The sequence below is a fragment of the Heteronotia binoei genome, chromosome 21 (genome assembly GCF_032191835.1).
Source record: "Heteronotia binoei isolate CCM8104 ecotype False Entrance Well chromosome 21, APGP_CSIRO_Hbin_v1, whole genome shotgun sequence".
Taxonomy (NCBI): Eukaryota; Metazoa; Chordata; class Lepidosauria; order Squamata; family Gekkonidae; genus Heteronotia; species Heteronotia binoei.
Genome location: NC_083243.1, coordinates 144188141 through 144202740, shown reverse-complemented (window position 1 = coordinate 144202740; position 14600 = coordinate 144188141). Strand labels below are relative to the sequence as shown.

General features: G+C 38.3%; 1 protein-coding gene across 1 annotated transcript in view; it reads left to right on the top strand.

The window, feature by feature from the left end:
- The window catches only part of SWAP70 (switching B cell complex subunit SWAP70), a 52050-nt gene that overhangs the window by 17109 nt on the left and 20341 nt on the right, over window positions 1-14600 (top strand). Inside the window, exons 3-4 of the mRNA XM_060262216.1 lie at window positions 1517-1690; window positions 10616-10843. Coding sequence (XP_060118199.1) covers window positions 1517-1690; window positions 10616-10843 — 402 coding nt within the window. The remainder of the gene's footprint in view (window positions 1-1516; window positions 1691-10615; window positions 10844-14600) is intronic.

The window sequence follows — 14600 nt, the reverse complement described above, 5'->3', positions numbered from 1 at the left end:
CTTAAAGATGCTTTCTTTGTATTTCTCCCAAGGGATCCAGGGAACTGGGCAAAGGAAGCTCTGGCTCTTTCCTTCCTTCCCCAGGGGACCAAGAGGGGGCAGCCTCAGCCAATAGAAGGCTTGGCACAGTAGCTCTGCTGTGTGATTGAGAGAGCCTGGCAAACCAAGCTATCCCTCCCCCTTTTCTCCCCTGGGGAAGAGCCTCAGCCAATGGAGAAAATAAAGGTTTTGCTCTGTAGCCCCTGTGCTATTGAGCAAGCCTTGCAAAGCAAGCTATTATGCAGAAGGAAGCAAGATATAGGGAGAAGGAAGCAGATGACAGCCAGTTGCTCAGGGGCCTGATAGGAGCCCTCCGGGGGCCTGATTCAGCCCCCGAACTGCATGTTTGGCACCCCTGCTTTACCAGGTCTTAGAAGTATTTTTCTTAACTGCTTTTGGTTGAAGACTAGAAACTTTTCCTGCCTGTGTTTAATACATTGGTTTATTTTCAAACTGGAATTTGTGAAAAGGACGACAGTTGTTTTCCTGTGAGTAATGGTGACAATCTGCAAGAAAACAATGCTCTTTGGCTCAACAGGAAATCTCTTATCCTGCTTCATTTCTCCTATGTAAATCTCATTGACCAAACCAGTCAAGCTTTCAAAATAGTTCCTCTTGTGCTCCTGACTGCAAATGAATTATTTATCTAGCATAGGAGGAGAGTGAGTTGGCCTACCACAAAGTCTACATTGATGAACTGAAAGAGTGTGGAAGCATGCCCAGGCTGGCAGTTTGGCCAAAGAAGCAAATAGCTGCATACTTCTCCTTTATTGAAGAATGGATTTTTTATTACTAATACCCTTAATTAAAAATAAGTTCTCAAATAAAAAAATGTCTTAGAGGCTCATGGTTTTATTATTGTTTGAAGCTTCATGCACAAGACTGAGTCAGAGACTTTCCAGAAATGTATACAACCTGGTACTGGAAGCACAAGGGACACAGCAGTGTGATGCAGACCTCTAACTGCCATATCAGCAACTTTGCTTTTTATACTTAAAGGATCAGTCTCCTGCAGGTATAAGGAAGTTAGGGAGGGCTGTGTATGAAACCTGAAATATTGTCAGCCTTTGCAGGTATTTTCCCTCTTCAGCATTTGTGTTAAACACAGAGCAGTGTCGAACTGGCTACATGCATGGTTTATGCTTCTTCTAGTCTGTTATACTACATGCATCCTTCTTGTAGTCTTAGAGTTCTAGTAGCATTTTAAGTATAGAAGAGAGAGTTCGCTGTGAGGTTCATCACTCAAGTGCTCAGAAAGTAGCAATTGTTACTTATGGTGGGATGGAAAGATGAATGGCAAAGGTATAGGGCCTTGATGCTCCAACCTGGAACATCTTCTCTAAGGAGGCCTGTTAAGTAAACTAACTCTTTACTTTTAGGTTTTTTGTGAAAACTGTTTGGTTTCTACAGTTGTATTTTTGCTGCTTTTATGGTATTTTGTATATTTTAGTTGCTGAAATTATTTTTATTTGACTAGGTTCAAGGACATTTTGACAAAGTTGAATTTAATAAAATGTGTTGGACTCTGTGTGCCAAAAAGAACCTCCCAAAGAATACTTTGCTTCTTACTGATGATGATGCTTTTAAAGTGTGGGTCATCTTCAATTTCCTATCGGAGGACAAATATCCACTAACTATTGTACCTGAAGAGGTAAGCAATTGAAGTTCAAACATCGAAAGATTCTTCGTCTGGTTTTATCTAGAATGGCTGTATTTTCCCTGTCTTTGACTTTATTTTTAAGCTGGCTATGGAAGTAATCCTCGCTAGCCATAGAGTTGGGGCACTTATGCTTGCAGCTTTGTTGACAAAGGCAGTGTTAAGGTCATGTAAGGGGTGTGAATTAGCCTCTGGAAAGGTTTTACCCCCTCCAGCTGTTGTGTATCTGGCTTTGTGTCACATCAGAAACGGAACTGAATTTTAAAAGCTTGTCAGGCTACACAAAGCTGCTTTTCTAGCCAGAACAGCTTCTTTGAGTGTGTGATACTAATTTCATGGCTCTTCAGTTCTTGGTTATTTTATGCACCCTAGTGAGGTAAAAGTATTAGCTTGTTGCTGTAGAAACAGAAAGAAGTATTGTGGTACTTTAAAAACCAACACTAATTGAATCAGAACTTGTTGAGGGCTAGAACCTGTAATTGAAGAGGAGGTAATATCCCAAAATACATTATCCACTACCACTAGCCCAATTCTTAAGTGAAATATTGAATATCCCTTGCTGTGTGTCAAACATTGTATTATGAGCAGAATTTGGACTGATATCCTTGGAAGCAGGAGCATGGCTTTTTTGCCTTCAAACTGAGGTTAAAACAGCTCTTTGCTGCAGATGATTTGTTAGCCACTTTAAATCAGGATGCCCGCAGATCAACCTGTATGAGAAACTGATGAAAATTAGAATGTCAATTGATGATATTTTTGAGATTAGCATTTTCTCTGATCAAAAAGCAAATCCTTGAAATTGACCATGGTAGTTTGAACCTTAGAACATGCAGAGTATGCTCACCCCTTTTTTTTGGTCTTTCCTACCCAAAATCTTTACTCCCTATATCGCCCTAATTTATCATTCCACATTGCAGAGCTTTTTTGTTTGCAAGGCTAAACATTATCCCTACAATGGTTTTGCAAGAGAGATTTTTTAATAAACCCTACACTGATAGAATCTACTCTTGTGGCCTTAACAGGATTGATACATCCTTTCATGCTCTACCAGAATGCAGATTTTTTCCCCTCCAATTATGATGGATTACTATATTAAGCCTTTATTCAACCAACTGTCCCCCCATACTCTGGAAACCACGACTCTTTTGCTCAGTGATATGAATCCTAAGATCACTCTAGCAATCGCAGAATTTGTCTCAGTCCTTTTAGCCCTTGAATTAAAAAAATAAGGAATAAGTGCCTTCTGCTGTTCAAGAGTTGTGAATCAATGAGCTTCTAAGGGTACAAAAAGAAAGGAAAGGAATACATTATCTGGAGTATGAGATAAGAGACAGTTTAAGAGATTCTCTGAGCTTGCTCCAGGAAGACAGGTTTAGGTTAACGAATGCCTCAGAGAAGAGAAAGGACTTGGGATAGCTTCAAATTAAAATAATAGTCCATTGGTACATTAAAGACAGACAATGTTTATTCCAGTTCTAAACCACCATTAGGCCAAAACTGTCATGTGACAAGATGGGCGGTTTTTCATTTTTAGCTTAGGTATAATAAAAAACCCTAATCACAACTGGAGGATCATTGGTCAGTAAGATCTTGGCAGGAAGAGTTTAGACAAGCCCACAGGGATCTGACTGGATCTACACAAACATTCCCAAGCTCTTACTGATGCAGTTGCTCTGTCATTCTGGAATACGAAGAAGTAGCCAGGTTAAAGGGATAACTCATTCTAAGAGAATAATGTAGGTGATTATCCTCACCCCCTCCACCTTCTAGTTAATCAGGGCACTGAGGACCAGCTGGCTGGGGGAGGGACCTTGAAAGTGGTACCTACTGAAGAAGAGGTTACCAACCCTTAGGAAGGGGATAGAGTAGAAAAGGATTTTCTTAACACATACAAACATAGACAAGTCCTCTCAGTCACACTCCCCTGGAGAGTCAAAGGACACAAGAGGGTGAGTTTATGACAGAGCCCACTTCATTAGACATGTGAAATGAAACCACAGTCATCAAAAACGTATACAGTATACTGCAGAAGTGTCATTTTAGGCATGTGACGAAGTAGTTTCTAACTCATAAAAACTTAGCCTTTAAGGTGCTGAAGACTCCTTTATTTTTTTCATCATTGTGTAATGGCGTATTTTATAATTTTTAAAACTCCATGTACTATGTGTCTGGTAGTTTTATTCACTTTTTAAATAAAAGGTACTGATGAGGTTAAGATCGCACAGGGTTGATTCTGTTTCAGTTCCCTTCACACACACACTTTATAATATAAAATTATAAAATTCAACACAAAGCTATAGATAGGAATATTGAGAGGCATGGATTCTGCAAACGTTGGGAATCATCATGGGCTGACTGAAACAGAACAGGGCTCTTTAGCTTGGAGAAAAATGACTGAGGGGTGACATGATAGAGGTTTACAAGATTAGCATTGGGCAGGGCTTTTTTGTAGCAGGAACTCCTTTGCATATTAGGCCACACCCCTGTGATGTAGCAAATCCTCCAAGAGCTTACAGGGCTTTTAGTAAAGGGCCTTCTGTAAGCTCCAGGAGGATTGGCTACATCAGGGGTGTGTGGCCTAATATGCAAAGGAGTTCCTGCTACAAAAAAGCTCTGCCCATGCGTAATCTTGTAAACCTCTATCATGTCACCCCTCAGTCATTTTTTCTCCAAGCTAAAGAGCCCTGTTCTGTTTCAGTCAGACCATGATGATTCCCAAAGTTTGCAGAATCCATGCCTCTCAATATTCCTCTCTATAGCTTTGTGTTGAATTTTATAATTTTATATTCACATACAGAGATATATATGTCCACTAATATATGATACACTTCTTACATCTGATGAAGGGGGCTCTAGTTCACAAAAATGTCATGTCACAATAATCTTTAGTGAGTTAATAAGTAAGAAATCTGTCTTGGTTTGCCCTTGTACTGTTATGTAGCAAAAAAACCACAGGCAAAATAGGGTGCTTCTTATCTACTGTTGCTGAATGAGAAGCACTGGAATCACTTGGATTGATTTTACTGACACCTCTTTTATAAAGATGAAGTTGTTTGCTTAATGCATAAAGTTTAACACATATAGTAGCAAAGTTCCATTTAGAAAAGGCCAAGTATCAGATGTCTCACCAATACAATAATAAGAAAAATATTGTTTGAATAGTGTTTAAAATGTAATTAAATCACATTAATTGTAAACCTCTATCATGTCACCCCTCAGTCATTTAAAAATAGTGTTTAAAATAGTGTTTTTAAATAGTGTTTAAAATAGTGTTTTTAAAAATAGTGTTTAAAATGTAATTAAATCACATTAATTGTTGTATGGAGGGAGCAGTTTTAACTATTAATCTCAGACTTAATATATTCTTTAACTAAATCTAAAATGAATTATGTTAGAAACCACAAACACAAATTATATTCACATACTTAAACTACAGTATTGTTTTGTGGAGTTTAATCCAGAAAGGCATTTAGTATTCCACATTTATGGCCACTAATAAAAATTAATATGGATCACCATACATGTAAAGGGTGGAGGGAGGGAAAATTGCCCTTCCATTTTTTGATATATCATTGGAAAATATTAACTTGATGGTTCATAATGTTAGCAAACATTTTCTAACTTCCCAGCCATGGTAAAGATGAGAAGGAATGCAACTGATACTGAAAAAAAAGGATGGGGGATCTTGCCTTGCCCCAATGCTGACTTGGTTGATGGCTCAGCAGCATGTCAGGGTAGGCAAGTGTTTACCTCAGCCTCCGTGTAGTTAAAGTGCCCAGCCTCTGATTACTTCCACATTGGCTATCTGCTGTGACTTCAGTGCTTTGGGGAAACGAGGGTTTTTCTTGCTTCCCCACAGCATCATGCTGCATTTGTGCAACTCTTGGCTCTTCTCTGATTTTTCTCATACCTGCCTGCTTTGCTCTAAAGCTTTGGGAAAGATCACAGTAAAGCCTGAATGACAGCTGTGTGAGTGGGAAATTTGAGATGTTCTTGGTATAAAAGGTTTTAATTTTTTTTAAAAAAAATGGCACTAATATTCACTAAGGTCTGAAAATTTGGCCCTAGGTTCTCAGAATTCCTGGATTTCATTTGTTTAAAAAAAGCCTTTAACCTTTTATATTGTGGCGGTACAAATGAAAATGCACATCTCCACAATAGAAAGGGCTAGAGACTTCCTTTTTAAAAAAAGAAAGAAAGAAAAGAAAGCTGGGTATTCAGAAAAACTAATACAAATTGGCCCCCAAAATTCTGTCCTTCCCTTTCAGGGGCTCTGAATTCAGTGTATTACATTCTAACTAAGGAAATCCTTGTCCACACAAATGTTTCATTCATTCCAAAAAAAGAAAATATCTCATAAAATTTGTTTTTTTGTAGTCCCCCAAACTTTCAATTTTTCTGTTGGAAAAACTGGAAAATGTCCAGGGTGGAACTGAAAAAATCCATTTAAATTTCGTATATCTTTATGGACCATAACATGGGCCACTTTTTTAAAAGCAGAAAAAACAATATCCCACTGCTATTATTTGCAAGGCAGTTATGCAAAACTATTAGCAGATCAAGGGGCTAAACCCAAATATCTAATTATAAATAATGAGGTTATGACATATACCATGTTATACATATCTTACTTGCCTCCTTCACAGTAAAGTGTGGGTGATTTTTACTGATCTTCTTCCTTCCTCTTTCTTTCAAAAAAGAGATGTTTGAAGGTGTATTGTGTATGTGCAAGATGCTGATACGTTATAGGATTCTCTTGTTTTGCATAATTCCTTTAAATCAGCAACATGGTATTTTATTCATTTAAAAAACTTGTATCCTGCCTCTTTGTTCATTAAAACTAAGTGATAATAACAATATAAATGAAATAGTTAGAAATATGTAAAACTATATCAACTAGTGGGGAATAAAATAACAAGGGAAAATTACAGAAATTGCACCAGTAGTCATGGTGGAAGGGAGCAATGTGTGTTTGCTTCAGTAGTGAAGAAACCATTATGTGCCCCCATGTGGAAGCAGATCAGGAATTAGCACAGCTGGCATATGAGCCTAAACTGTAGGTACCATTTTTACCTTTTGTTTATCAAGAAGCAGTAAAGGATCTGGGAACCATCACGAAAAACTTGATTCTTAAAGGGGAAGTATAACCCTAGTCAAAACAGATTCTTCACTTAGCCCTAGATAGTTGAGATGCTGACCACCACTTTCTCACCTGGAATAAGCTTCAGTCCTTTCATTAATTTCAGACACTGGTTCAGGGTCAATAAAATTGTACCCTGGATCTCCAAATAAGTGTCCACATTGTCTTAAATCATGGCATCTTTCCTGGGCAGAGGAAAGCAATATTGTCTTCAAGTCATATTTCCAATAATAGAGTTTCATGTTAGTTTTGATAAATAGCCTTACCTTAGTTTTGTTCTTAGGCATACCCTCCTCTGTAACCTCCCTCCTTTGTGTTATTACTGTTTGCTAAGTATTTATCAATGATATTGTTCAAATGATTAGTTGTCTCAGGTCCAAGCATAGTGTAGGAACAGATGCTGGGCCCCCCTCCAGCTCCACTCCCCCAGCTTTTTGATTGTGTTGGCTTCTGAATGTATAAACTGTTGGAAATATGTATCTGTTTTGTATGTCCTTTGCAATGTTCTAAAGTTCCAGTCATTATAGGGTTAACACTGTGCCTGATTCCCTATTGTCTGCATGACCTAGGAAGAAGATACTGACTGCTGTCAATCAAGGTCTAGAAGCGGGAAAACCTGTTTTGTTTGTTTGGTCAGTTAGTCAGGTGACTTCCTTTGTTCAGGCAGAGAGGTCAAGAAGAAGGAGGAAGTAGCCTCCATTAAGCACATGATCTTCTAGTGTGAGGATGTAGTTCTTTAGTGTTTGTTATTTTCATCTCCCAGTACCCTTTCCCTGTAGAAGTGAATATGTTTTTGCTTTTTCATGTTAAATGCCTCTCAATGATTATTTGATCCAGTGATCCATCAGACTGTTTGAGATAAAGAAACAGAATTTCAAACAGACATCCCTAACATAAACACATCAGAATTAACCTATGATGTAAACAAGGATTTTATAATCTGAGTGGTTTAGATCATTTATCATCTGAATTGACTTCCTTATTTCCTCATCCTGGTGCAGCCCAAAATGCCCTCTGGGAGTGAAAAAGTTGTGCAGTCAAATCAGCATGTATAAATCCTTTCACCCATGGAAGCATTTGTCTTGATCCAAACCCACATTTATACTCTCTTAAAATTAAATCTTCATCTCTACCAAATGCATTGTTGAAGACTACTTTTATGTATTAAGGGGAAAAGAGAATGTTTGATTTCTGAGGCTGGGTGTCATAAATATAGCATCATCATTTGTAGACTGTATTTGTTATGGACTTGATGGTCAGGGGCTTTCAGGCCATCACAGGCATTTGATTCCAGTTTCTGGTTCCAAGAGATACCACCCTGTATTTCTCCAGGACATTTTATTAAATCCATTTCCGTGATCAAGAATATTTCATATCTTCACCCTGACCTGTATAGCCCAGGCAAACCGATCTCGTTAGATCTCAGAAGCTAAGCAGGGTCAACGGTGGTTAGTATTTGGATGGGAGACTGCCCTTGAACTATCCAGTCAGGTAGCCAGTTTGTGGTTTATTAGACTTATATCCCGCCCTCCCCGCCAAAGCAGGCTCAAGGTGGCTCACAACCAATAAAATCACAATAACACTTCAACATATTAATTCAACACATTAATTACATCATATTTAAATTAGAAATTAAAACAGGTGCTATCGTTATATGTCATTTCATTTCCAATGGCATTCAGTTTTTATTAGGTATCATTCCTTACTACTATATCGGTACTTCAGAATCAATTAAAGGCTAGCCAGAATGTTGTCTTGCAAGCCTTGCGGAACTGGGCGAGGTCCTGCAAGGCCGTAACTTCCTCTGGCAACTGGTTCCACCAATAGGGGACAGCAATCGAGAAGGCCCCCTCTCTGGTGGATTTCAATCTTGCTTCCCTCGGTCCGGGGATCACTAATTGATTTTGTGTTCCAGATCTAAGTACCTTCTGGGGAACATGTGGGGAGAGACAGTTCCTAAGGCAAACAGGTCCTCGACCGTATAGGGCTTTAAAGGTAATAACCAGCACCTTGTAGCAAATCTGGTATACTATTGGTAGCCAGTGCAACTCCTGAAGTCATTGGTAGCCAGTGCAACTCCTGCAGTGCAACCACTGCATTCTGCACTAGCTGCAGCTTCCGGATTCGAGACGGGGCAGCCCCATGTAGAGGGCATTATAGTAGTCCAGTCTTGAGGTGACCGTTGCATGGATCACAGTTGCCAGGTCGCTGTGCTCTAGGAAGGGAACCAACTGTCTTACCTGTCTAAGATGAAAAAAGGCAGATTTGGCAGTGGCTGCTATCTGGGCCTCCATTGTTAAGGAAAGCTCTAGTAGCACCCCCAAGCTTTTGACCCTAGGCGCTGCTATCAGTGGCACACCATTAAAAGTGGTAGGGCGATTTCCCTGCCCGAACCAGCGCGACTCAGGCAAAGGACCTCTGTCTTCGTCGGATTCAGCTTCATTTGGCTCAGCCTAAGCCATCCTGCCACAGCTTGCATTGCCAGGTCTAAATTATCTGGGACACAGCTAGCCTGGCCGCCCATCAGTAGATCGAGCTGGGTGTCATCAGCATACTGATGACAACCCAGCCCATACCTCCGGGCAACCTGAGGAATGGGGTGCGTATAGATGCTAACATCGGAGAGATCACTGCCCCCTGAGGCACACCACAATTAAGCAAGTGTCTCTGGGACGACTGTCCCCTGACCGCCACCCTTTATCCACAACCAGAAAAGAGAGAGGAGAGCCATTGCAAGGCTAACCCCTGAATCCCTGCATTGGTGAGACGGTGGGTCAGCAACTGATGGTCGACCGTATCAAACGCAGTGGATAGATCTAACAACATCAGTACTGCTGAACCGCCTCGGTCTACATGCCGTTGGAGGTCATCCACCAGGGTAACCAGTCATCCACCAGGCTTATTTATTTAGCCTGAATATCCTCCAGGCCCCCAGAAGCTGACATGACTCCAGGTGCAGACAGACAGACATACAAAAATACAAAAAAAGAATATTCCATATCTTCCACTGCATGAAGTCAGTAGTATGTTCAAATTGGGTATGTCATGAGAATTCAGCAGTATGCTCAAATTGAGTGTGTTATGGTAAACTCTAAAATGTTGACCAGTAATTCATTTTAGGAGGGCCAGTGGGAAATATGAGAAATCCTTGTGTCCTAAGATTTATTTTCAACATTTGCATCTGGCAAAGTTGGCAATGAGGGCAGTCACTTAGCCCTTGCACTTACTGGTAAAAATTAAAAAAACACCCGACCTTCAAGCCTTTTAAAAGTATTACTATTCACCAGCAAATATAAATATTTCCCATATCTTTTGGTGTTTTTTTGTTGGTTTGATACTTAGTTTGCCAACTTAACAATAAGGACATGGGGGTCATTTGTATGTTGTTTGTTGTCATGCACAATTCTTTATTGCTTATTTAAACTTTGTATACTAGTAGGGCAATGTGGACCTGGAAGCACTGGTGTCCTAAACTTCTAACAATTTTATCATTATAATTTTATAACAGAGTACTGATGTTGCACAAGCATTGTTGATGGAAGGTTTTGGATAGTTGATTAGAATCCTAATAACTAATTAATCCTAATTAAACACAAATAGTTTTAAATTTGTTTATATGTATATTTGATTGTTATGACTATGTTGTACCCTACCCTGAGCCCGTTCGTGGGAAAGGTGGGCTAAAAATTGAATAAATCAATCAAAAATCAAATCAATCTAATATAAGAATGAGCCTGATGGTTATTTGCTTAATGTGCATGATATCTGTCTCTCTGCAGATTGAATATCTACTTAAGAAGCTGGCAGAAGCGATGGGATCAGGGTGGCATCAAGAGCAGTTTGAACATTACAAGATCAGCCTGGATGCCAATCGGGAAGGTCTTTCTGCCTGGGAATTGATTGAGCTCATTGGAAGTGGTCGGTTTAGTAAAGGAATGGATAGACAAACAGTATCTATGGCAATTAATGAAGTCTTCAATGAACTTATATTAGATGTATTGAAACAGGTATGAGAGTCCTAAATGGCGGCTGAAAATATTAATATAAATATAGTTGTTTGTGCATAGGACTGTTTTGCTTCAAAATACCTTTAGGATTCTGCACAAAAGCAAATTAATTTACACTAAGATTGGTTGAATTCTGCAATCTCCCAATATATAGATTTTCTGGAAAAATTTGAGTTGAAAAACTTTTCTGATATCCTAATGGATTTGTATTTGATTTATATTTAGTAAACAAAATTGAAGCATGTCATGCTAATGTTATATGCTGTATGAATATCTCAGAAGTGCTTCCTATAGCCAAAAATAGTTGAACTGAAATACTTGATTAGGAAAAAGTTCAATAAAGAGCGGTCAGTGTGGTGTCAGAATGGTTTGTGTGTGCCTATTGTGCTTATATATGATCACAGCACAATTATTTAGCTTATATGCTTCCCCCTGCTCCGATTAATCACAACTTTGAAATTGCCCCGTTTGGGCTGATATAGAAAGTAGAAACCAAAACCTTCCTGTCCCACTTTATCTTTTTATTCATGATTGTGCTCCTGCAGTTCACTCCTGTGATAGTGACCCAGTACAGATACAGTCTTCAAGTCCGAATCAAGGCACAACTGCTCTTTTAGTTGCATATCAATTCCTTCCTCTATTTTCTCATTGCATCACAGTTTGGTGTGATGTTGGAATTGGAAAAATTATGGCTAGTGCTAATACTGGACAAAAAGCTGGAGAACTGATTTCAAACAATGTGTCTTCCAGCCAGCATGGACTTTACATCCGAATTGCAGATATGTGCAGTATACACTGATAGAGGAGTAATTTGTAGAAATTGCCTCTTTTTCATCACTCATTATTTGGTTTCTTTCTGTTCAATGTGAACATGTTTCAGATGAAAAAAAATATTTATTTTGCTGGAAATGATGCTGACTTATACAAAAGCTCAATTTGTGAACAATGTTTGGTCTCTCTGGTTTTCACATTTGCAGCATCACTTGGTATTACAGTCCTGTGTGAGCTCTCCTTAGGCTTGCCAGAAAAAATAAAAGCTTGTTTTGGGCAAGAAAAAACATCACAGAAATTTTGTTCCTTCACTTGATGACTGGCCACACAAGTAATTCTTTTAATAGGGAATAATGAAATCTGCTATGAATTGAAAAACTTGTGTTCTTTTCTGCCATTACACAGTTGTCTATGTTTGCAGTATAGGCATCCCTAGGTCGTATATGATCAGGAAGAAAAAAAAACACCCTTTATTTTACAAATGATTATGTTACAAAAGAGGTTTACCTTTAACTGGTGTCTAATACAGTGAAGATATTCATTATATGGCATGATAAAAAATTAGGCAACTGACAAGTACTGTAGAATTTCCTATGACTCTCATTGGATGACACACAAATTCTAGAAAAAGTATGCAGTGCTTCTTAAAGTTCACAGCTGCTTAGTTGCAAATGGAGGAAGCAGATTTTAATATAAGTAGGAACATACACCACTGTGGCAGATAAAGAGGAAGCAAAAGTATTCTCGGGCCCAGGTGCACAAGCAAGAGAGCCTGTTTAAACAGTGGTTAACTGTACTGTGATCAGGATTGTTAAGCTTTGCTGCACAGTTAACCATGAATTATCAGATGATGCATGGGCATTTCCATAGGGAAATTTAGTTTGTGTGTCACTGAGATGAAATGCCCTTTGGGTAATTCACATGAGAGAGGCCCATCTAGCAATAAGGTAGAACTACAGCGTTGGATAGAATCCAGTGGATAACTGAATTCTACTTCTGTTCAAAGATGCAAGATAATCTGTGCCTAAAACATGATTCCTAAAATCCTATCCTATTTCTCACTAGCAGTTTATTTATTTAAAAAATATATTAGTTGCCTTTCTACCTTATGGAACTCAAGGCATCATACGATGTAAACAAAACAGTAACTATAAAAATACATAAAAACCAAATCAAAATTTAAGATAGACAATAATCAGAAAAACTAAATGCTGCCTTAAATAAAAGCAGTTCCTTCAGTGGAAGTTTTCTGTCTAGCCAGGAAGCTTATTATGTTGTGAACAGAAAGAATGGAATAGTCTGGATGAGTGTGCGTTTACCTCCAGGATAAGGGAATTGGTTTAGACTTCAATTTCTTCTGCCCAACAGCAGATAGTTCATACAGTGACTATGCAGAAGTGATAAAAATGCGTAATGCTGAGTACGACAAAACGTAGCTGTAAAACAGATTAGTTACAAAACTTTTAATGTAAAATGTTGAATATAAATGTACCTCAACATAAATGAAGCATATGCAGTGTCCCCAAAACTTTTCAATGTAATGAAGGAGGAGAAACATTCTGTTTTTAATACTTTGTTATATATAATCATATTTGACATATACGATTGTTAAATAGCCCTTTCTTTTCTTTGTGTATTTCCTTTGTACTATCTCTTTGTTTCCTAAAATTTTTTTAAAAAGAAAAATAATCTAGTGGCAGTGCTGCTAAGGAGCAGGAGGTTAAGGGCAAGCAACAAGAGTATTACTGAAGCACTGAATACCATTACTGAATAAGGAATCTTCATAATATCATTTTAAAAGCTATCAGTCATGAATTTATAGAAATAATAAAATGGCTGATCTTTTAACTATCATTTTTCTTTTTCTGTGCAATATTATTTTGAATAGCTTAACCTATACTGGATATAGCAAGCAGGTAGGTTGTCTTCTCTTTTAAATGTACAGCAGACAAATGTTGACATTTGCTTTCATTATTTGCATCCAAATGAGACATGAGCAAGGTAGACTGTCAAATTCTTATATGCTGTTTAAAAAATAAAACTGTTAAATGAACATCTCGTAAAGAAAAGAAGAAAATGCACTCTTCATTGCATTTTCCCTTCCTAAGAATGTGGATGATGCTGTGCAGTTGTTCATGTATCTGGGTATTGCCTTGGTGGCTGGGTGACATCTATACAGTTTGCTTGTTGAGTGTCTTTGGGTCCTGTGAACTGAACCAATTCTAGTTCTGTGTCAACTTATATGGCAATCAGGAGACCATAGCATAGTGAGAATGTGCTGTAGTGTCTACGTGACACAACGACATTGCTGCTGTTTTGGCATGCACTTTTGGATCTCTTTTCTTCCGCCTTGCAATCTTCTACTGAGCTTTCAAAAGTGACTATAAAATGTAAAACCTTAAGTGTTGTGTGTTGGACATTCCAATGCAGATGTGCCCAAGAGTTGTATTGTTGGTATTTTGTTTCTCCAGAGGATATTGGTTGGCCTTGTAGAACTGAGTGATTATCAGGTTTTTTATTCTGGGGAAACCTGGTGGAATGGAGTTCTGGAACCTCTTTGTGGAAAAGAAATTCTCAAAAAATATTAAGAATTCATGAGGGGCATGCATGTGTTTCTCCTTCATTTCCCTCTTGAGAGTTCCAGCACCTCTTTTTCCAGGGGGGGAAAACACCACTGTGGTGATTATAATACCTTAAGGAAAGTTTGGTGCTGTGCGTGTGTTTTTGTTTTTGTTTGAGGTTGTTGCAAGCTGGAGAAATAATGCCATAAAATGAAAAATAGCATGAAAACCATATATCTTAACCTTTAATTACATTTTTGATTTCTGCAAGCCTAGTACAAAACCATGTATTTTCATGTTCACAAGGTTGTTTTTCTAATGTTTTGCCATTATTTCTGTATTGCATGGGTCTTCTTTTATACCAAGGTAATTTTAACCTTCTTTTCCACACTAAGAGGGAAAATTAAGTGGCCTTGATGATCTTT